This window comes from Colias croceus, chromosome 14, assembly GCF_905220415.1.
Source record: "Colias croceus chromosome 14, ilColCroc2.1".
Lineage (NCBI taxonomy): Eukaryota > Metazoa > Arthropoda > Insecta > Lepidoptera > Pieridae > Colias > Colias croceus.
Window position 1 is genome coordinate 2,724,730 of NC_059550.1, and position 25,190 is coordinate 2,749,919.

At 35.4% G+C, this 25,190-nt stretch overlaps 1 protein-coding gene across 1 annotated transcript; it reads right to left on the reverse strand.

Annotated features, from left to right (window-relative positions):
• Window positions 1-20: 20 nt before the first annotated feature.
• LOC123697125 lies at window positions 21-22,090 on the reverse strand. The gene is made up of 8 exons (XM_045643541.1): window positions 21,985-22,090; window positions 9,287-9,501; window positions 5,545-5,645; window positions 4,924-4,991; window positions 4,036-4,314; window positions 3,416-3,490; window positions 1,748-2,794; window positions 21-1,301 (listed from the first exon to the last, which is right to left on the reverse strand). The coding sequence occupies exons 2-8, from the start codon at window positions 9,499-9,501 to the stop codon at window positions 1,152-1,154; spliced, it is 1,935 nt and encodes a 644-aa protein (XP_045499497.1). The 5' UTR covers window positions 21,985-22,090; the 3' UTR covers window positions 21-1,151.
• Window positions 22,091-25,190: the final 3,100 nt, after the last annotated feature.

The window sequence follows — 25,190 nt, forward strand, 5'->3', positions numbered from 1 at the left end:
CCTCGTTGAACCCAGACCCTTTTTAACTCCCTACACTGCTAATATTTGCATCGCAATGACCCGTATTTAAATGCCGACTACTGAGCAATGGGCAAAATGTTATGTGTCATTGTATGTAGTTACCCACTGATGGATTATTATTAGCCAACGAGAACTTAAAGCAGACGTCGTACTGCATCCTGGCACTAATTTAGCTCGCAGCAAGATATGGCGGTGTTCGGAGCGTTAACCGTCTAGCGACGAGACTTAGCGTTAGATACCAGATGACAAGCAGCTAAATGCCGTGCGATCAGCGATGAGCAGCTATATGTCCGCGTCGCTACATGTCGAGATAGTGATCCCTGGGAGCCGTGGGTATCTTAGGCAAGATTTCCCCACTTGAAAAAAAAAAGTCGAGATAGTGATGCCTGCAGCTAGATATTGTTGTAGTGATACGGGCAGCTAGATACCAGTCACGCGATGCATCAATATAGGTTTCTTCAATCTAGATGTTCATGAGCAGCGATGCAGGTGTCTTCTATCTAGCTGTCCGGCAGCGATGGGCAATTAGATACCGGTCACGCAATGCAGGTCGTTTCGATCTAGCTGTCTGGGGGCAGACGCGAGCAGATGCCTTCTATTTAACTGGTGTGGTGTTAACGGCGCGCAGCTAGATACCAGTCACGCAAAGCAGGTATCTAGATGTCCAGAAGCAGGAATGCAGTGTCTTCTATCTATATGTCCGGGGGCAACTAGGTATCAGTCACACGGTGTCTGCTAGGTATATAGAGGCAGGCAGGTGTCTTCTATCTAGCTGTCCAGCAGCGATGGGCAGCTAGATACCGGTCACACGATGGCTGCAAGTTCTAGAGGCAGCAATGCAGATATCCGTGAGCAGCGATGCAGGTGTCTTCTATCTAGATGTCCAGGGGCAGTTATATACCAGTCACACGGTTGTCTGCTAGGTATATAGAGGCAGCGATGCAGGTGTCTTCTATCTAGATGTCCAGGGGCAGCTATATACCAGTCACACGGTTGTCTGCTAGGTATATAGAGGCAGCGATGCAGGTGTCTTCTATCTAGATGTCCAGGGGCAGCTATATACCAGTCACACGGTGTCTGCTAGGTATATAGAGGCAGCGATGCAGGCGTGTCTCCCTGTCGGGCTGGCGCTAGCTGAGCGCGGGCGGGGGCGGGGGCGGGCAGGCCACACCGGCCAGGTTGAGCAGCGCCTCGGCCGTGCGCCGCTCCTCGCCGCCGCCACTGTACGAGTGCTCGTCGCGCGCGCAGCGGGAGATCACCAGGTGCGCCTCGGGCGGCAGCTGCGAACCAAACACAATACATTATATTATATACATGTGTAACTCCTTCTATCTTAGAGGCGCAAACTAGCCATGTGGGTATCTGGCAGAATTACCAGCGTTGTGGAGTTTGCCTCTGCATCATTTATGCTGAGCCAGGGCCTTTTTGTAGCTTCAATGCAATTTTGATATGTCTGATGTAATTTCAATTGTTATCATGTTATTTTATTTTTGTAATTTTGTAATCTTTTTATTTATTTTTGTATTTTTTTTTAATGGTGCCTTGAATGTATAAGCATATCATTGTGTTGTTTGGCTCAATAAATCTTTTTGTATTGTATTATTGTATTGTATTATTGTTGGTCAAATTTTATCTTTTGGGAAAAAAAATTAACAAATAAAATGATTGCCAGGTACTCGTCGGCGCCGGGCTCGGGCCGGTCCTGTGCCACACTACACACACGCACCTGGTCCATGACGCGCGGCCCGTACTTCATGGCGAGCACGGTGGCGGCGGCCAGGTACTCGTCGGCGCCGGGCTCGGGCCGGTCCTGTGCCACACTACACACACGCACCTGGTCCATGACGCGCGGCCCGTACTTCATGGCGAGCACGGTGGCGGCGGCCAGGTACTCGTCGGCGCCGGGCTCGGGCCGGTCCTGTGCCACACTACACACACGCACCTGGTCCATGACGCGCGGCCCGTACTTCATGGCGAGCACGGTGGCGGCGGCCAGGTACTCGTCGGCGCCGGGCTCGGGCCGGTCCTGTGCCACACTACACACACGCACCTGGTCCATGACGCGCGGCCCGTACTTCATGGCGAGCACGGTGGCGGCGGCCAGGTACTCGTCGGCGCCGGGCTCGGGCCGGTCCTGTGCCACACTACACACACGCACCTGGTCCATGACGCGCGGCCCGTACTTCATGGCGAGCACGGTGGCGGCGGCCAGGTACTCGTCGGCGCCGGGCTCGGGCCGGTCCTGTGCCACACTACACACACGCACCTGGTCCATGACGCGCGGCCCGTACTTCATGGCGAGCACGGTGGCGGCGGCCAGGTACTCGTCGGCGCCGGGCTCGGGCCGGTCCTGTGCCACACTACACACACGCACCTGGTCCATGACGCGCGGCCCGTACTTCATGGCGAGCACGGTGGCGGCGGCCAGGTACTCGTCGGCGCCGGGCTCGGGCCGGTCCTGTGCCACACTACACACACGCACCTGGTCCATGACGCGCGGCCCGTACTTCATGGCGAGCACGGTGGCGGCGGCCAGGTACTCGTCGGCGCCGGGCTCGGGCCGGTCCTGTGCCACACTACACACACGCACCTGGTCCATGACGCGCGGCCCGTACTTCATGGCGAGCACGGTGGCGGCGGCCAGGTACTCGTCGGCGCCGGGCTCGGGCCGCTCGGCCAGGCGCCGCGCGAGGTGCGGGAACAGCGCGGGGTCGGGCGCGTTCTTGTGCTCGCTCTCCGCCTCCACCGGCGGCACCGGCTGCCGGCCGAACGCCTGCAAATAAAAAAAAATTGTTGTAAAGTCGGTTTAAGACGATAGTTGAACGTGACAACGTCCGATTGTGCTTCTTTGTCGCTCGTTCCGCGCTCTCGCTCGCACTTCAAGCCTTACATGGAACGCCTCAGATGAGTCAGAGCGAGGTAACGCCGCATGAGTCATGTTTTTTCGTGCGTGCAGCCGGCTTTATCGAATTATAAGACGTTGTCACGTCAAAAAATATAAAGACTAGCTGTCCCGGCGAATGTTGTTCTGCCTTACTCTTATCATTTAGAGGCATGAACAATAGATGTTGTTCAATTTTCAGATTTGATCGAGCCTGAAGCCGTTTCGAAATCTGAATTTAACTTCAAACGCCGCGACACGAGAATGTAATATATAAGATATAATTTGAAGTGAAGACGCGCTTTTGCACAGGAAATAGAAACTGACCATTGTCAAGTAAAACTGCGAAGATACACCTAACTAGGAGTGATGAAAAAACAAATGATAATATTTTCAATGTCAACAAGTAATAAAATGTCTTGTAATTATTTCGCATATCTGACAAAGATAAAACATGGCTACAAAAAAAATAAAGTAAAAAAATAAATAATAAGTTTCTTATTATATACAGACCTGTAATAGCGTGGAGCGATGCTGTGGGTCTACAGTCCACAGTGAACCCTTGCCAACACCTGGCGCGGCTGCAACCTAAAAAATAATAATATGACATGATTAAATGCAAATACGACTACATTTTAGAATTTTAACTCAGAATTTCTAATACAATAGGGTTCTATTTTATACATGAATTGAAAAACTACTTTAAGGCCTTTTTAATCTTTCTTGAAATTGATCACTATCTAGATAGTGTCTCCGTTTGTGACAAAATATACATTTCATATGTATCTAAAAGCATTATCAGTATGACTTTGGTCACAAGCAGTGACGACAGTTTAGTGAAAGCCTGGCCCCTATAATAAAAAGTAGAAATCGAAACCAAATCCCTCGTGTCGTTAGGGAAGTACTGTAAAAAGTTTAACACACTTTTATGCTAAATTTAACACTATAAGAGATAAGAAATACATATTTGTTCGACTTATTAATTGCATAAAATTTACACGATTTATACAGTTTCTTGCTGGCCTTACTCAGCAGAAATTATTTTCCAGTCTAATTTATTTCTATTATAACAATTCAAAATCGCTTTCAAACTAAGTCTACCCAAAAGATTAGTTTATTTTTATCCAACATACCTTATGAAAGCATTTATTCAACGACAGGTTATGCCGCACGCTATTCTTCCAGCCTTGCGGCGCGTGTTTGAAGTATGGAAAGTGTCGAATAATCCAAGCATATATTTCCTTAACCGGTAACGCTCTGGCTGGAGCAGCTTCTATCGCCATGAAGATGAGGCACGAGAAGGAGTAGGGGGGTTTGGTGTGCGTGTGCGCGGGAGGGGAGGGGGGAGCCTTGCACGGCGTGCGAGGGGGGGAAGGTACGCGGGCCAAGGGAGGGGGGGTTTTTGATTCTGTCTGTAAGAGATAGACCGATACGATGGTTAATCGTCTTCGCACTATAAAAATGTGAAATGTAAATAAATAATAAAATAAAAAAGGCTATTAAAAAAAATTATCAGCTACTTTTTCTGTTCATTTTTAATATATATGATAACAAAATCGCAGAATTCCGGTCATTCTGGTCACACTGTGCTACAGACTGCCACTTCTCTGCCAAGGCTGCCGTGCCCTGTAACGTTGCGGCATAGTGACGTGAATTTTTACGATACGGCAACGTTAATTTCTACGACGCGGCAACGCACCGCGCCGCGACATCGCATCGTTGCGCGTTGACGGTGCCGCGCCGTGCCGTGTACATGTGGACACGCCCTAACTTATGTATCTATCAGAAATAATTGCGATCTAGATTTCTACATGATTTAACAAAAGATTACTTATCGAAAAATAACATACTGGCCCTGTTTGAAAAGCTGTTGAGTAAAACTAGACAAATTTCGACGCAACAGAACTGGACATTTTATTTTATACAGGCTGAAAACAATTACGTTAACCCATTAACGCAAACAGTCTCCACCTGGTACACTCATAAATTTAATTAAAGTAAGCAATTTAAATCTTATTTACCTTGATAATAACTTCGTTCCTTATTATTTTTGTGTCTTCCATGTCACTTTTTGTTGTTAGATTAATACCTGAAATGAAAAATCTGATATAAAATATCTAGTGAGATAAAATGTTCATATGACCAAGGTTTCTTTTACATATTTTATGAGATATGGAATTTTAAGCTTGTAAGATAAATCGCGGTCAATGTGATTTTTATAGAGACATAGTTACGTCAGATATATTTAAAGATACTAGTAATCGCACAGTTGTCATCTATTTTCTCATGTATGAGTCGGCATTTGTGTGATATAAAATTCCTCATTTTCAAACAAATATTATACAGTTTAGTATTTTAAAGAAGTAAGAAATACACACAAGCTCTTACAATGCAACAAAAATAAATACAATAAACACAGAAGTGTTTCCCATTTTTAACCGACATTCAAAAACAAAAGAAGGGGGTTGTATGCTTGTCTGTATGTATTTTTTTTTCATAATACCAAATCTCCTAACTTTAAAGATTTCTGCTGTGAAATTACAGTTATCTTTAATCTTTAACATCCTAATAGCAATAGAATTCGCCAATGTCTCTACGAAATTAAAAACGCTCAAAACCAAGAGAAAGAAATATTCAATTACCTCTTAATAGATTTCTGTCCTGTAACCAGCTGAGGCTTGTGAGGTCGTCGTCATGGTCCGCGGGCGGGAGGTTGCCGGCATTACCGGCGCAGGCCACCCTTCTGTTAAATTAATTACATTTTTTATTGTTATAGTGACAATGTACACTATCTATACTAATATCACAAAGCTGAAGAGTTTATTTGTTTGAACGCGCTAATCTCAGGAACTACTGGTCCGATTTGAAAAATCCTTTCGGTGTTAGATAGGCCATTTATCGAGGAAGGCTATACGCCATATATCATCACGCTAAGACCAACAGGAGACGAGCCAGTAATAGATATAAAGTATGTACTTTATTGGTACTGTAAGAACAGTTTATGCTGTTGTTAAAGGTTTAGTATTAGTTAACAGATTACATTTAGTATTAGTTAACAGATTACATGTTTTAGTATTAGTTAACAGATTACATGTTTCGTTTAAGGACATCAGCATCTGATTTTTAGTCAATATTTAAATTTCCTGAAAGTGAGGAAAACGCGTAATATTGCGTGTTATTCAGATCGACCTTATGTTTTTCATAAAGATGACAGTTCCTAGTTGTATGAAATAAACATTATTTTATCTTAGCGACATATATCGAAGGGATAATACATTTGAGTAGAAAGGGAAATTGTTTAGATAATATTTCCTACGAGCATTAAACTTAGTATTTAGTACACATGTTTAGTAAGACAGCTTACTAAACATGTTACATTAAGAAACAATTTGCAGTAATGAAGGAAATAAGCAATTTTGTTTACTACAAATTCCAAACATGGCGCTAAATAAACCCCATTTTCTTAGTTCTCACCCAGTAACCTAAAAACTTATAATCAGCGTTATCAGCTGGTGCCGTACAATTGGCGTTGATTGATCGAGTCTCAGTCTGAATCACTGATAACACAATAATCTTCTTGCATGCCAAGGCATAAGCGCTACACGCTTGTGACGTAAGAAAACACAAATGTTTGATCACATGGTTCTAATTTTATAGACTTTGTATGGTTCTGTAATTAACTTTTTTTCTTTTCTTTTTTTTTCGAATCTTGAAAAGCTGGTCTTAAATTAGATTATTATTGGATTTTAATTAAAGCAAGAAATTTTTTGTTGTAGATAAATAACTGTATAATATAACTCCTACTATTTTCCTTTACTTGTAGGCAAAGATGAATATCACTATAATACGACAAGCATTTTGTAAAGATCTAATTGGTGTGTTTTTTTTTCAACATTACGTTTTTGTTGACGGAATTTCAGTTGTTTTAATATTCAATTCACATGCTTGGAACTAATTTAACATATTCTCTTGGATTTTAGCATAACCAGCTTTTCATTATACTGCTGCTCCATTAATGACGTCGCGATATATAGAATAAAACAAAAATGAGAAATATAAACATATAGTATGGGTATATTGGCTTTGTAACTTTAACAATATATTTTATACAATGACTGGACAATATACATGCAGTTATCTTTGATAATACTTATTATATATTTTGGCTACGATAAGTATTAAACATTCGAGTCAGTGTGAAAAGGATAATCATTTTTATCAAATATTTAGCTGAATAATATTGTTTTTAAATACATAGTTATATTATGTATTGGACTACATAGATATATTGAGGGTCATGGCCGAAATAACATAGATTGAGATATCCCCTTGAAATAATAAAAGTTTTTTAGGCAGTAATATTAGTCCTGGAATATGATTTAAACAGATTGTTTTACGTATAAAGGGCTGTATTCGCATATGAATTGTAAATAACAAATCATTGTTTCGAATCAAACAAAAAAGTTATTATTCACGATTTTCATACATATTTCCGTGTTTGTAAAGGGAAGTTCATTTGACTGGAATTTGGAGTATTGCTGTAGGCTGTTGAATCGGAATAATCATGTGCTATGCCCATTTCGTATGAGGCAAAGTAATGTTTCGGAATTTAATTTCTGTACCTATACAATACGGATCGAGTGAAATCTTAATCAAAAACTAATATTATAAAGATTTGTATTTGTATTGCTATCTGTAAAAAGCTACTTCTTAACTATAGGTACATTAAAGCATTTTTTTCTATCTAGGGTCAACTCGGATAAAGCTGGGGCAGGCTAGTGTGTTAAAGACTTTTCACTGCTGGATCGATATGAATTCCAAAAATTGCTTAGACCTTGAAGTAGGTATACTACTTGAACGATACAAAATAGAGGGTGGAAATTTAAATGTTAAATGCAAGCGTGTGAGAACGCGAAGCTCATTTTATTACAAAAACGTGTATCAATAAAGAGAAAATAGCAAAGAATTTGTGTTAAAATTATCATCAATCGTTCTGATTAAAAACCTTAATCGATTATGTGTATGTAATGTATAACACTTCTATCATTACTACGCATGTACGTTGACATGTAGAACCTACGTACATACAGTAAGCATCACAAGTCGTTGAATAAATTAGTATTTATAATGTACACGTTTTTCATAGGGCTGTTTTAATTTGTTGAAGCGACTTATGTTGACTGTACTACATGCTCGGTTGCTACGTATACAACTTTAAAATCGTTTAAACTTTAATGAGTTAAAGTTTTAGTGGGTTAAAAGATTCAACGATCGAAGTATTAGAAAGTTATTTACATTCTTGTTTTCCTGTTTATCTGGGAAATTCTAATTAATTTGTAATAAAAATTCATAGAGGTTCACAAACAGTGAAGGATTCTTACGCTTTGCAACAACATTTTGTATCTTACATAACCTGTAGCAATCAATAAGCCAACTTTCATACCTTTCACATTAAAAGTGAATGTTATTCATTAATTTAACATATTGTATAATGCATAGTATTTTAGTTATTTTATACATATTCATATTAGTAATACTTATAAAAACTGTAAGAAGGATTATGGTTAAGTTCTGCCTTTTCTGTGAATAGAAAAAGCATAAGTACAACATAGTATAGGATCAAACTAAGTATATGTAATAAGTAATAACTAATAATTGTTCTATAAACAATTTAATCAAAACGATCGACTTGACCCAGCGAACTTCCTACGGCTTCCTCATGAATTTGTAATTTGTTTTTTTACGTGTTTCTTTACCTTCTTATGTTTACATCTATAAATAGTAAAATCAAATTTGCATCCCAGAAACAGTTCAGCTTAGTAGGATTCGTTTATACATAAATAATGCTAAGATTTACTTTACGTACTCCTATATTTAGTTAAATTTTGATGGAGTATCCAAAATATTTATGTATAGTACGAAAGTCGTGTAATAAGATCCGGTCTATAACGTTATGTAACCGTCTACTGAACATGTCTGCGGTTAAATGCGAGCGAAATCTCAATTTATACGCAAATTTATCAAACTAGCAGGAAAATTTTATATACTCGATGCTATAGAATATATAAGCTTGCCAATTATTGTACAGCGTTATATTAAAATGTTAAACGTTAAATCTTACACTAGCGACTGAATCAGTACAGTTAAAAATCACAGCATGTGCTGAGTTAATTGTTAAATTCTTATAGATAAATGATAGATCTCAAAGATAGTGTATTTATATTTTTAAAGAAGACTGGTAAGAAGCTGACCAAGGATTTAAACTGGGGATTCAATACACACACGGTGCATGCATATTCCACTACAAATGAATAGCATACGGCATACAACAACAAAAAAAAATATTGTATAGTCTATGCTTCATGTCTACAAACAAACACTTACGCAGGTTGGGGGGTTTCCATGTCAGATTCATCCGAGCCGTCGTCTATGTCATCGAAGTTGTCTATGACACGGCCAGAGACCTCAAGCCTACGGAGGGACCGGCCACTGGAGGCCACGTGCCTCGCGATCTGGCGAATGAGTCGACGTGGTAGCGGCAGGGAGGCGCGCGCGCCGCGGGCCGGGGAGCCGCCTCGCTCGCCGCGCATTGGTGCCATCTGGTGGTAGATTGGTGGTTTATTAGTTTGTATTGTTGTGTTGTTGATTAGATTTTATGAGGCAGTGAACATAATATTTATAACCAGCCTGTATCCCTGTATATTTTCTGTTTAGCATGTCAGTTAAAATGACAGAAAGCTAAGCCATTGGCGCCAAAAAATGGCATTGCTTAAAGAAAAAAATAAATAAAAAGCCTTAAAATTACTACAACCATAGACGAACTTATATCGTGTGTGAAATGACTCTATAATCTATATCTATCCAAACAGTATAAATATCAATAAAAGTGTTGTTATTTGTTGCATAAACAACGTTTCTTCCCCCCTTTATTTAATCTATAGATAGCAGTTTCATGCCAGTTACTGTCATTTTTATGTTTATGAGATTTCGCATAAATTATGCATGATTATTGACTCAAGGGGCGTCTTCAAAGGGTTTACCAAGGTCACAGTTGCAATCAACGTCGTCGGCAAGTCGAATATCAATTTGTATATCAATGTTAGCAATATTTTGTAAACAACTGAAAATTTAATAGAAATTGTTAGGAAATCAATAATATACTATTTTATTTATTTATTATACTTTATTGCATTAAAAAAAATACATAAACACATATAACAAAGACACGACTACAGAAACAGCAAAGGGCGGCCTTATCGCTAGGTAGCGATCTCTACCAGGCAACCCAAGGCAACCCAATACCAATACTATTATAAATACGCAAGCGAGATCGCACGCAATCTATTATTATTATTTATAATAAATTTATTTACATTTGAATGACTGGAAAAAGTCATTTAAAAGTGAAGAGGCCGCTCTCTTTGCTATTGATTCAGGTGTTTTTGTGGATTTTAGTACAATAAGCATTGTAAAATATTCTTCTAATGATCATACAAATGAGAATATAATTTTGAGTTTGTCGCTTTGTCCTTTATTCAAGCTGAAACGGACAAACTGATAGGCGTAATAATTATTGCATAGATATTAATTAAATTAACTCGGTACTGGATAAAAGTGACAGGTTTCTTTTCATCCTTGTATAATCGATCCAAACCACGGATAAAACTTAGTTTATAGTAGGTATTTGTGTCTGATTATTAAAACATCTATACATATAATAAATCTGTAGAAGGGTCAATTCTGTACATTGAAAATATTGAAAAAATAAATACCAGGGGGTGTTACTGGATCGATACCAAACCCAAATATGTGATTAAAACAATTTTTGTCTGTCTGTCTGTATGTGAAGGCATCACGTGAAAACTAGCGGTTCGATTTCGATGAAACTTGGTATAATTATACCTTATTATCCTGGGCGTAAAATAGGATACTTTTTATCCTGGAAAAATACGTAGAAAAAAATTAATCTTAATTTTTCAGTTTTATCCATAGACGTTGTTCCGTAGAACCGCGAACACACGTTGCGTATTATTATAGGCCTAACCGTATTTGGGAATTGGGTCCAATAGATATTTATAAGATGTTATTGTCAGAGGTCTCAAAATGGAGAAATAAACCATCCACGCGAAGACCGACATCCGCGCGGACGGAGTCGCGGGCGGAAGCTAGTCCATCATAAATTCAATACATTTGTTCCAAAAACAAAGCGCTCGTAACTTTGGTTTTCGATTACGTTTTCGTCAGAATACCTACGTTACAGCTGTTGTTTAATATTTAAACATGGTAAATATCTAATTGATATTCATTTAGGTTGCATATCGAGTCTAGAACCACTGGTGATAGATTGCGCAACATTTTGAGATACATTCGAATACAAAGATGCGATCGTAATTAACGAATCGACGTAGAATACCTATTATATTATCTGTTGTAGAATGTTGCATTCAATTAATTGCACATTGCATTGATTCACACACGTTTGATGATTTCAGTGTGGGAGACTTCATTGTCACAAACAATCTCTACATCATTAACTATTGCACACATGCTTTGTGGTACAAAACGCTCGATTTAATTACTCCTTTACGTCTTGAGATCTAAGGTTAATTAGTTAGGACACGTGTTTAAAACATTAATTATTTCTTATCGGTTCTTATTTAGAATAGTCTATAATTTAAACGAACCATTATATTCAATAATTAGAAATAAGTATTATAATAAAAATAAGAGATACAGAATACAATTATTATTAGGAACACTTTCCCTTCCAATTTTAATAAGTACTTATCCTGTAACAATTGAAAAAATAACCTTAAAATCGTATCATTGCTGAATAAAGTAGCAGAAAAGATTAGCAACATTTAGGTCAAAAGTAGCATTAATCAAATTAAAAGATATGTATATCGAACGTTTTGTGCCACCGTGGCCGGAGGAACGTTCGTTTAGGCCTTGAAATTAAAGCTAAATAAATAGATATACACGCGTGGCGTCAATAGCTAGTTTATTTTGAATAATTTGACTGAATTCTCAAACGTTCGGCACACTGACCCACTGACTGACTGATTGACGAAGTTTGTCGAGTTGGCACTGAATCTGTTACAACAATGTGATAAGAATGCGAAAGATATAAAAAGATGCGTGTGTGTAGTGATTATGTAACGTACATAGATAATAAATTTTACAGTAGTAAATACTTATTGCTAAGTGGCTTATCGGTTCTACGCGATTGTAGGAATTACTTCGACATGTTATACTTAGTTATACGTGATTAGTTTAATTAGTTAAATGTTTTATAGGCATATTTTCTTACTTCGCTATTTAATTAATTAGGGACGTATTTAATAATAGTAGCTCAACTATAAATTAACCCCTTACCGCATACAGAGCCATATATGGACGACGAAGTTTATGAATTTTTTATAGGCTAACTATAAACAATATCTAAAAAAACTACCTTACATCTTAAACAGCATTTCATCGAGAATTGGAATGTAATTAATTTATACAGTGTAAATATTATCCATCAGATATATTATAGATTTAGTCTAGCGCGTGCGACGGTTTGGGTGCGCGGAAAAAACCGTGATTTTCAAATTAAGATTTCAATATCAAAAAGGTGAGTAAAGCCATGAAAAAAAATATTTCTTCATTCTTTAGTCTTTCTAAAATAAGGTAAAACATTTGGTTAGGTTGTTTTTTTGCTTTAATCATGTTTTTTTGTACTTTTCCAAATCTGTCATATTTGGCTTCGTATGCATTCCGTCCAAAATATATTATGTCATATGTGGCTGGGTATGCATTCAAGCACAGCATTCAAGGATACTTTCACTGATTGTTCCAGTATCAATCCTAGACACTTTTATCTCACTATGCTAAGCATGTAAATATTATATCATCATCAATAAATACAGACTCATGCTATATGCCACTGTATGATTTTTAATTAGCCGTTTCAGAGCAAATGCGAAAGTCAGGGAAAGCTCTTATTATAGGTAAACCAGAATCTGATGGCAATTAGGGAAATCAAAATTTTGAGTATGCAACCCTAGGGAAAAGGGACTGAACGATCTTGATACTGCTTATTTTTTATTTTGTCCTCATTCATATCAAATATCATTAGTCACATTACATAAGTGGACAATACTGTACTTAACAATGAGATATCCACTTAATATTATGTAGGTACATACTTACATGTAGGTATAATATACAGTTATACATTTTACTTTTATACAGGTAATACATATTATTATTTACACATACCTATATTTGTATATTCATTACCAGTATGCCATTTGAAAATATCGATATAATGATAATGCAGATCAAAACTGCTTATAATTTTTTTATAAAATAAAATAAAAATAAAATAAAATTATGTTTATTTTCGTAAGTATTAACAGATACACACATTATAAAATTGACTTGGACAGCTTGGACGTGACGAATTGGAAACTCCTGTAATAAGTTTTCAAAAAATTATATTCTAATCAACAAACAATATTATAGTTACCTACATATAATATTTTTTAATTTAAAGTATCAAAACGGATAAGTCCAATTTACCAATAAAATCTTCAAAATTGAAAATTGTGATGTGTTTGACCCCTCTTCATCGAATGTTTTTCTATACACATTATAAACAACACCTCTTGCTTGTGATCGCAGCGGCTTTTTCGACATTTTCGAAGATTTTTTAGACAAAATCCTTAAAATTATTCATCAACTGCAAAAAAGACAAATAATTTGACAACCAATTTGATAGTTGTCAAATAAGTTGCCACATAAAAATCTTTTATTTCTTAAATGTAAATATGCCATCAGATTCTGGTAGACCTGTACCAAAAGACGTGGTCGTCTCTCAAAAACTTAGAAACATCGGCATCTCTGGAGTCTCCTCAGTATTTCTGACTCGCCAATTACCGCAAAAAAGCTACGAAAAACTCCTGCAGGACATCTAGATTTTCACTTTGATTCTGTACGGTCTGATGGGATTAGTCATTACCGAATTTGGAAGAAGAACGCCCGTCAGCTATGCCTATATTGTTCCAATTTCGTTCCTTCACGTTATGTGAAAAATATAACGTGTTTTTATGTTATAATGACAAACGTAATTGTTTTAAGCAATTTCACGAAGTATAAGTTGGCTGTGATTCTGGGTGTTATTTAGGTATCCATATAAAGTACTAACATTTCGCCCGCGGCCTCGCCCGCGTTTTCAAAGAAAACCCCGCATAGTTCCCGTTCCCGTGGGATTTTCGGGATAAAACCTATCCTATGTGTTAGTCCAAGTTACCCTCTATATTATGTGTGCTAAATTTCATAGAAGTCGGTTCAGTAGTATTTGCGTGAAACAGTAACAAACAAACACATACACATACATCCACCCTCACAAACTTTCGAATTTATAATATAAGTAGGATAGGATTTATGTAAAGTATATGTAGCATATCAGTTGACTAAGCATTCAGGATACAAGCTTAAGTTTAGTTTGGGGCTTAGCAACCGTGTGTGTGAAATTAATCCGGAATATGTTTTTATTTTATTAATTAGTTACTTTTTTCTAATTGCATACGAAGCCATATATGACAGAAAAAATACAACAAACACTGCATACGAGTCCATATATGGCGCCGTTATATATTTTCTATAATATAAGTAAATAATTTTTTTTCTCAATTTGATCTCATAATGTAAGGTCTAATAAACACTTTTTTGCAAAAAAATAATTTTTATTTCATCTCCTTAATAATTCATGCAATAAGGGGTTAAACGTGTCGTAGAACTAATTTTAGTTAATAAATAAAAAGATGGATAAGGCGTATTATAATTTAATTTCATTGTCTTTCACGAACGTTACATGTATATTTTATAAGAAATGTAACCAACGAATCAATAATATTGAAAAGTCTACGCTATATTAAAATGCCAATGCCTGGGAAATGCGGGTTGCATTTCCCAGGCATCTCATATTTCTAACATTAATTTTGCTCGACCGATACTCCCGTTACTCAATAGTCAATACAGGTTCCATTTGAATACTAAAGGTCACTCCAGTGACGTCAGCACTCAGTCCTAACTTGATATTTCGGCTACAGCATTGCTACACGTTTATCTGACTGATAAAAATTAAGATAAGTTATCGACGCATAAATGACACGCTCGTCGAAAAATAATTTATTCACCAAAGAAATAATATCTCTTTTATGTTCAGCAGATTTCAGTGTATTATTTATATTAATTTTAATATTCTACATTATTATAAAATTTATATTAATTTTAATATTCTACATTATTATAAAATAACACGTTTGTAATATCTCATCATCTTTATTGCGACGAAGAATTTTATTCATTGTCTCAGCTATTTTGAGATTATGAATGCGAAAGTATTGTAGGTAGGTATAATATTTTCCCCTTTCACGCCTAGACTAGCTAGTACAGGATACATCGCCCATTTTTGCAAGTGACTACTATCAAGCTGATTTTCCGTTTGTAGCTTTATTTTGATGAGACACCGAATAATTGCGTGTACGAAACTCTCGATTGTGGTAGCTAACAGAGATAACAAGGATAAATTTTTTTGATTTGATGGTTCTCAAATATTTATTACGCAATTTGTAGGACAATACGTCTGTTGAATTATATAAACATTAACTAAGTGAAAACAAAAAAATCAGCTTGTTAGTAATCATTTATGATGACCTCGTTATCGATACACTTTGGAAAGGGGGACTCTTTGAACCAACCATCTTGAGATTGAACAAAAAAAAATTCAGTTTATTTATTTATTTATTTATCAGTTAGTAATAAATATTTGAGAACCATCAAATCAAAAATTTTTATCCTTGTTATCTCTGTTAGCTACCACAATCGAGACTTTCGTACACGAAATTATTGGGCGTCTCATCAAAATAAAGCTACAAACGGAAAATTAGCTTGATAGTCAATGATATTATATATAGAAACAAGAGGTAGATACGTTACCAACGCACCAAAACGTAAACCGTGAATTGGTCCTAATTGGGACCAGTGGAATCAGTCAGATTGTGACTTGTGACAGCGAACGCACATGCTGATATAAACGTTAAAATTATCAATAATGCCTTCTTGTGTGTTCAGAAAGTGCACAAATTACGATAGTAAAATAAAGAAAGATAGAGGGATATCATATCACAGGTAAATGTATTAAAATATTATAATTTTAGAGCAAAAATAACAATTTGCAATTATTAATGAATGACACTTGCTTGACACTTGTATTGAAATAATGAAAGGGATAAAACATTGCTTCAATCACTAGTGTGACAAAGCTAGCGCACACTGTGTTCAAAGATTATCATGTAGATACGATTATTGAATATAGAACGGTTATTTTATTAATTTCGATTTGGGTAAATATGTACTTGATTATTTTTATATTTAAATCCACACAGTGCATGTAATTAATAAATATATCTATTTATTATATACAATGAAATCGTGATGGCAAAAATGTTTGTTTGCAAAAATGATGTTGAATATACGTATACATTAAAGAAAAGATTATCGCTACTGACGAAAAATGCTATTTGCTTTTCTGTAAATAGCTATTGAACATAAATTTTATTTGTGTTTTAGATAAAAAAGGCTTATCTTTCATCCTTTTCTTTTATTTCATACTTTTTTTCATCTAGGCACCACTAATTATTATATCCTACAAGTTGGAGTGATGACCTTGTACGGGTTCCGGGAACTGCCTTGAAACGAATAGCGTAAGATCGGTCCGTATGGAGTTCTATAAGGAGGACTATGCTCAGCAGTGGGTGTTTATCGGGTGAAATGATGATGACCGAAAACGAACACCACAGCTAGTAATAAATGCTTAATACAGTTATATCTCCAAAAAAGTTTTTTTCATTTTAATAAAACTTCATAATAATAAATAAATAGTAAATGAAATTGTCACATTTGTTTACGTGTGCAGGAAACGAAACATCATTGAACCTTCTGTGTCATTAGTCTATGCCAATTGCCATGGCAACTATTTGTTTATTTATATTTAATTGGTGAATTCTTATGACTTTTGCTTACACCTGCGCGGAAGTGACAAACTATCTTTGTCTTTTTTGTTTATATCATTTTATTATAGCCATCTCTCTTATACAGTCTGTCAATGTAATAAATTAAGTAAAATGAAACTTGTATTTGTGTGTGCCTGACACTGCATAAGAAGCATTTTTTTTGGATATATTGTGAGTATATAACGTATCTATACATAAAATATCATTGTTGATAGTATAGTCACTTGCAAAAATGGGCGATGTATCCTGAACTAAGCCAAATGTTTGTTTTGAAGTTTGGTAGCTACTAGCAGAGATTACATACTATAATATAAAATTCATTTGACATAATATATGCTGATTGACTGATGTACTGGGAACAAGTTTAAAAAAAATCAGTAATTTTGTGAGACTAAATAATGACGAAAATATAAGCGAAAATACGATAAACTAACCATAGATGTAGCAAACAATTACCTACCAAAAAATCTAAACCGGACTCAATTAGAACACAATATGTACAATGTAACAAAAATGTTAACAATTTGTGCGGAATAGATGTAAAAAACGCTACAAATAGATGTAGAGCACATTTTAGATTGAGCTAGGTTAGTAACAAGCAATGTTATAATACGTCATCCAGTCTGATACCTACAGCATGGAGCCATCGATGAAATGAGGAAAATGACGTAATTCTTATAAACGGTGAACTGAACAGGAAGTCAAAACAAAAATAGAAACGACCTCAGATACTGTAAACGATATTTTTTATACTAAAAATGCAACTGGAAAGCCTAATAACCTGGTGTCTAGTAACTAGTGATCGGTAGGAAATAAATTATCTAAAATGGTGTACGGGAGAGAAATCGCTACCAGTTGAAATGAGAATGTGTGAAATACCCAATGGGAATACCATAGGTGGGTTAAAGCCTAGTTACCTAGATCATTGAATAAAAAAACACGATAAAATGTAGGAGGCGCTCAATGAAAACAGTTACATGAAATATTGTATTTCAGTAAGCATGTGTTTACATTAGAACAACAATATTGTCATTTGATTGAAATCTTACACCAAGATAGTTGAAATAATGTCTCATTATGTCTTCACCTGACCACTCCTACAACAAGCCTACTACAAAGCATGTACATATAGATACGTTTTTTGGCAAGTAATCCGATAAACAGGATATAAAATAAGGAGAGATAATAAACAAAATATGTATATGGAACCTTAATGACGTCAAGATATAACAACTACGGGATTTACCGTAATATCATTGTTGCGAGAACAACCAAAAATGTAGGTAGTTTATCTGGGTAAAAATATCAGAAAAATTACGCCACAATGTTTGCGTTTACCTCCTTGATGTGTACCTACTTACGCTCGTTGCGCAATATATGTATTGTATTTAGGATAATAATGGGCGAATATACGAAGAGAAAAGGAAAAAAGGAGTACATAGATAGTGTTGCTGAAATGGATGGGTTGACGAGCTACCTATGCGCCGATTGAATAACGGCATTAGTCACTCCCATATTTTATTTAATTTTAATATAGGAAAAAATCGTAGTGTGTGTGTTTGTGTACGTATTTAGTAAAACTCGATATTTTGATAAGGCAAAGGTTTTACATCAATAATTCTTAAGATCTCATAACCGCAAATGGCGCTAGAGGTTGCGCCGCTCTAAAGTAGGGTCATTGCGCTGGTTTTCGTCCAATTATAGGAGTTGCCAACTTTGTGATACGAAATAAATATTTTGGAGCACCCTTCCTTAAACATATAATTTTTTTTTAAGTCCTTATATAGTCTTCTTTAAGATAATATTAAGGGAAAATAAATCATTTTGATGTATCTTTTTATTTAAATTATTTTCTGCAAAAGTAGGGTAAATGCTAGTTTTCGTCCAAAAAAACTGGTTTTCGTCCTAGTGTAAGCTAGTTTTCGACCACCGTGTAGAAAAAGGAGGGTAGGTCAACTATTAAGTTTAAAATCAATTACAGGTAAATATATACGTTTATTTAATTAACATTACAATTTCTCACTACCCAGGTTTAGTTTTACTTGTGGTTTTACTAATAATAATCAATATAACTAGTCAACACTGAGATCTATGTAGCACTTGGCAGTCCTTATAGGCGTTAGTGATGACTGTATAATCATTCGTAATAAAGAAAGGAATGCGTTCCTTACAATGTAAATGAAACAAGTAATAATTACAGGACTAAGAAATAACATAAAAAAAAACAGAAATATTCATTCTAACAACAAAAATTTTCATTCTAATACTTTGTTTATCAAATGAAACGTACTATAAACACACAGCCATAATAATAAGTTTTAGCTACAGAATCTTCAGTGTACGCAGCGTCTTTTTTTTCTAGATTTCTTAGACTCCTTCGAGGCCATCTAAAAACAGTAAGATCTTTCTGAGGATACGTTGAGTAAGTATAATAAAAAAATACTGCATTGGCAAAACAGACCTAGAATAAAAGATGATACTCAAGTGAATGATAATCAAGAAAAATACAGTGTATTATGTCTGACCTACCCCCATTTATGCTACGAATAATTGACTCTACTTCACATAAGGAGAATGATACATGACTGAATGAATGACAATATTAGGTACCTACAACACTCTGGCCCTCACCAATTATTTATAAGGAAGATACTGAATAGAAAACTTTTCAATACGTAAAAATAGACGAAAAGTAATGCAAAAGAATGGCTATATTTAATTTTTGGATACTCCAATACTCATTCATGGACGAAAACTAAAACATTTAAAGCTAAATTTAGTTTTCGTCCACTTCTTTAAATATTTTTTTATTTTGGCAGCACTGACATAGCAGTGGACGGAAACCAAAAAAACTAAACTAATAGCAATAAAGATCACTTCGGGAGAAACTATTCAGTATTTTAAAGGTCCGATAAAGTAAAATGACCCTAACAAATATTCACGTAGCTGTTTGAGTTTCCGTCCACTTGGACGAAAACCAAATATTTTGAGAATTTGGTAACCTAGTATCCGTCCACTTAATATTTCGAAGAGTATTATAAAAATGTATGATAAACACTTATAATTGCGTTTATTATGCTTATAAATAAACATACGTACCAAAAACATTACGTAAACTAACTAAAACAGTGATTTACCTTACCATGAACTTTTCTCGCCGGCAAATTTTTCTCTCGCGCGATGACATCTGCAAGGCACGTATGCGAAGCGGCCACTTTTACGTTAATTTTTTGAACTCTCTTCTTGTCAAATCAAATTTTAATGTTGATAGTACTGTTGCTTAAACATTATGGACCGTAAAAAGTGCAAACTTGCGCGGGAAGGTAGGTTTGTATTCAAGTTTTACGCACGTGATTGTAGCAGGTCAGTCAAATGGACGAAAACAGAAGCTGGACGGCAAACCAGCGCAATTACCCTATTAAACGACGCGACGCTACATTCTATGACGTACATAACGCAGTAACATAACACTCAATGATAAACTACTCTAATGAAGATGACAAACAAAATTTACGTAAAAATACAAAGGGCCGTCCTTTGTTATGATGCAAATGGCCTTGCTTATGATAATTCGTAGATTGTTTGTATAAAATATGTTATGGTTGAGAAAAACAATGCAATAAAATCTTATAAGCTCAATGCATAATATGCTTAGTATTATAATGAAATTAAACAATGATTCTTAAATATTAAAAAAATTAAAATCTAAGTGAATGGAAACATTAATTAGCCATGGTAAATATTATAATTAAATTACATTGTTCAGGACTTTTTCTGTAAAATTTAATTCTGCATAGGTACCTAGTGAATATTTCACATGCAATTCTAAATAAAAAATTAAATTAAATAGGTAACAAATTTGATATTGTTAAATTCATTAAGTAGTGCCTAAGGTATGCCTAGGTATTTGTTGTATAACTAAATTTTTACAACTATAATAATATGATACTTACATCATGAAAGAAATCACACTATACAGAACAGTTATCTTTTTATATTATGTTATGTTGCCTTGAAAATATTCTTTTATCAGATTAGGAACATGTATTGATGCTATTGTTATCTTAAACAGCTCAAATTGAGTTTAAAATGTCTGTGGGATTAGACAAAAATATAATTAGTAAAATTTTAACTAGAGCATGACACCGCAGTCAATTTATTTTTAGGTTTCCAATAGGAAGTGTTAAACAGAATGTAGGTCATGTTAAGGTCTCCACTGTTAACGAAATTACCATAGACTTTCCTTAAATTCTTAAGATTGTGATAAATTGTGACTCTTTATGCAATATCATGGTTGTCAAGGTCGATAAATGCAACTAAAAAAATCTACTCTAATACTCACAAGGATTAGTTGTTGTTCAAAGTCCATACAATAAAATATTATGGATAATTGTTTGATCGATTTTAATGTTATGGCTAATCAAAATACCACGTAACGCGAAAATAGCGACGCGTGGACGATAATGTGATGTAACAACGATTACCATGTGTTTTTGTGTTCATTGGGTCAACAACGTGTTGCTAGGAAACTAGGGGTTTTGGAAGTATGGAATACTGAGTGCGGCCGCGTGCGTCGCAGCTAGCCTCTCTACGTGGAACCTCCGCGTGCCCAGTGCCCACACCGTATGCACGTGCTGACACGCATTTCTAAGGGCCATTATATAACTGCAGGGACACCGAACGTCCCCGAACATGCCGTGGACATTACAAATAAGATGCGAATACGACTCGTTCCATTTTTAGAAAGAGCGAATCCGACAGCGTCTTTACGATACTCGTGCGTCCCGTCACATTTTTAGAACCGCATGTAAACGATACTGCACACCCCACGCTGTTTTAAACACGCGCAACGTGATATCCAATCAATGCTCATCAAGGAACAAATTCCAAAATGCGTATATAAATGTTAATGCGTCGTCTTCATCTATCCATTTATTTTCGAATTGCACAACAGAAAAAATGCTTCTTATATTTACAAAAAATCTCGGCAATAACAATTTCTATGTATCATTAACTTACCTTTGTATGTTTATCGCACTAATTAAAATTTAATAACAATAAACAGCATAACGCTGTCTCCGTTGTTAAAATCAACACTCAACAAACAGTCAAACACCTCAACACCCAATCAATTCATAAACTAAAGAGTAACCTACATAAATAAACATATGATTTTGATATTGGCAAAATTGTCTATGGTAGATAGAAATGTCAAAATGAAAATAAAGCCAAAAACAAACAGATAATCGGCACGTCTAAAAATTATAATAAGAATTAAGAAGGACAATATTGAATGTAAAATTGCGTTTTAAGGCGCTGCCCTGAGCAAGCATTTCATTCCACTCACACACACACGCCGCGCCACAGCTGCAGCCCGACGCCAATCGCCATACGCGAATCCACAGAACAGTAAGAACATAATAGAAGTGCGATGTGGGCGTGGCCCACGTGTCACTAGTAAGGTAAGATCACCTAACTCGCTCTCAGTTGTGCGCAGAAAAATATTCGAGTCGGTTGTCAACTGTCAAACCTTATTTCCATATTTATTCATTATTTAGAGCGTGTTGTTCGGTATTAGAGTGGAAAAATGATAGCAGACGAAATAATATCAGCAATCAAGGCATTTCATACCATCGGCAAGTCTTATTTTAATTTATTTTAAATATATTTTATGTAACAACTTCGCTTGTCGTAATTTGTCAAAAATTTATAAAAATATTAAGTCAAAATGAACCTTAATTCATAAGAAATAAGTACTAATATAGATTGAACAGCAAACAAGACTTTCTGGAATATTATTGCAGTAAACAAACGAATGTCGGATTAGTGATGCATGTGGCGCATATCGACAGTATCGATACTTTAGAAAAGACAAACATTATAAATATTAAATTTTATTCTATTTTTCCTTAGCTTTCATTTGTCCTATTTATTTATAGATTTTCGAAAGAGCCTAATTTAAAAGAGAAATGGATAATAAATGAAACGTGACGAGTTAACTGGATGCCGAACAGCAATGAGCAGTCTAACAAAGGCCACCGATACATCAAACCTACGGCAGTTCCAAGATTTAAAATAATGCATATTTTTTGTTTGTTTTGTAAATATAGATTTATACTATTCTATTCCGTTTTTTATTTAAATATAATAATATGAAAAGACGTACTTAGTAGTAATAAACATACTCCAAAATGTGACACATTATCCTATACTCATATAATAGAAAGAAAAAAAAATGCACAAAAATATATTTATTTGTGAATTATCGATAACAAGGCTGACATCCCTTAGAGCATAGCATCAGGTTAATGTCAAGTTAATGTCATTAATTTAGAGTGACACAAATTTCAACCTTATCTTTATGTGTTGAGGTTCAAAGTTATATGTATTGAAAACCAACGCCCTCTGTTGTGGAATAGCTGAATGTTTTCGAATTTGGAATTTCTGAGCAAAGAGAAACAAAACAGCTAATATACCTAGGGATGTTATACTAAAATAAACCGTAACTTGGTTCGTTAGGGTACATATTGAAATGCTGAATTTATAACCTAAGTCAGTTTTTACTCAAATTAAGCTGTCCAATCAAAGGCATAGTTTACTTGTAGTGTACTGTATAACCAAGAAGCTTATATCCTCTAATACACTGGAGATTGCACTATGACCTTAACTTGAAACAAGAAACTATGACATTCAATGACGTCAGTCATGTTATTTGTCTCTTTCTGTCAAGTGACCACGCTGGTTTGTAAATTCAGGATTTTTCAAAATAGAAAAAACTAAAAATCATGGTCTATAAATAATAACGACATATATTTTTAACAGTATTTATATTATAATATTATGGTCATACTTTATAGGTAGGTACATACAATTTTAATTGGTAAAGAATAATAGTTATAAATAACTTTTGGCTACAAAGCTTGGATATGAACCGATATATAGCATTAACATCCTTTGTAAATAGAGGAAAGTTGTGTTTTGCATCAGATGCTGTTTACCAAATTGTTAGCTACTCAGATCTTCTTTTTAAACGCGTTGCTTCGACGGGTCAATTTCAAGCCAGAATCATCAAAGAAAAACTGTTTATAGCAGCCTTGCACAAATTTCAGCTAACTTTACAAAGTTTATTTTTCAAAAGGTATTTTTTTCTGGGTCGTAATCCTCAGTAACCTTGATGGGCACATATATTTCTTTTTATTTTACTTTTTGGAAAGCTGAAATACGTAAAACAAAAAAATATGAGGTAAGTTAAAAAAGTATAAATTTCAATGTAAAAACGAACAATCTTATAACTACATGTGAGTGCAATACCGATGTCATGTGTTGTTTCATTACTAGTAACAATCTTTAAATTGGTGTTCTAAATTTTCATCATAATATTGTTATTACAATATATTCTCTTCGCTATCCATAAAAACTCGTCATCATGGTTACCTTACTTGTTAAATCTGTTTATTGAAAACTTGTTGAAAAATGATAAAGTATTAGGGAAATAACAAATTTAACATGACTGCTTACTAAAATGATGCTAAATTAGACAATTTTTGCCATTGAAATGATTCTAAACAGGTAAATGCAGGAGTATTGAGGAATATTGTAAATAACGTAAATATACACTTGCCTGTGAAATTCTATGCCAGAATTTGGTGTCCAAACACTTCTGCAATTTTGCACAATACAATGCATTCTTTATATTCGGAAAATATTCATTAAATAAGCAACAATATTAACTTAAATATTCGAAGCGACGCAGTTTTTTTGACACACATGCCATATTGACAAAGTGAGAGTAGCTACAATTTTATTATGGTGACTACCCATAATCAGGGAGTATCGCTTTTTAATAATTGGTTCAGATACTTAGTTTATTTAGCATAAATAATAATTGTCTCATCCAACAATGCTTCTGAATGACGTTGTTGGCAATTTATCAACAAACTCATGTACAAAAACTAACCTTTTGCACAGAATATTACAGCATACATAGTAGCCTTGGGAAAACTTCGTATTAACAGTGGCAATACCAAGTTAGGTGTGAAAGTGATAAAAAACATGAACTGGGCAATATTTTCTTGTTACACGTCAATGTTCATACCGAAATCTCCAGTGTATTAGATATAAGCTTCTTGTGTATAACTATCGGTTTAAATGTGTGGGTTTGGCGACACTGGTTTTCATACTAATTATGACATTATATCACTTCTATTATGTTCTTACTGTTCTGT

Excerpts from the sequence above, each read along its gene's own strand:
- LOC123697125 (XM_045643541.1), bottom strand. The coding sequence starts at position 9,501 with ATGGCACCAATGCGCGGCGAGCGAGGCGGCTCCCCGGCCCGCGGCGCG. Across the intron at positions 4,992-5,544 it reads GGACAGAAATCTATTAAGAG|GTATTAATCTAACAACAAAA; the intron begins GTAATTGAATAT and ends TTTTCATTTCAG. Across the intron at positions 3,491-4,035 it reads TGAATAAATGCTTTCATAAG|GTTGCAGCCGCGCCAGGTGT; the intron begins GTATGTTGGATA and ends ATTATTTTTTAG.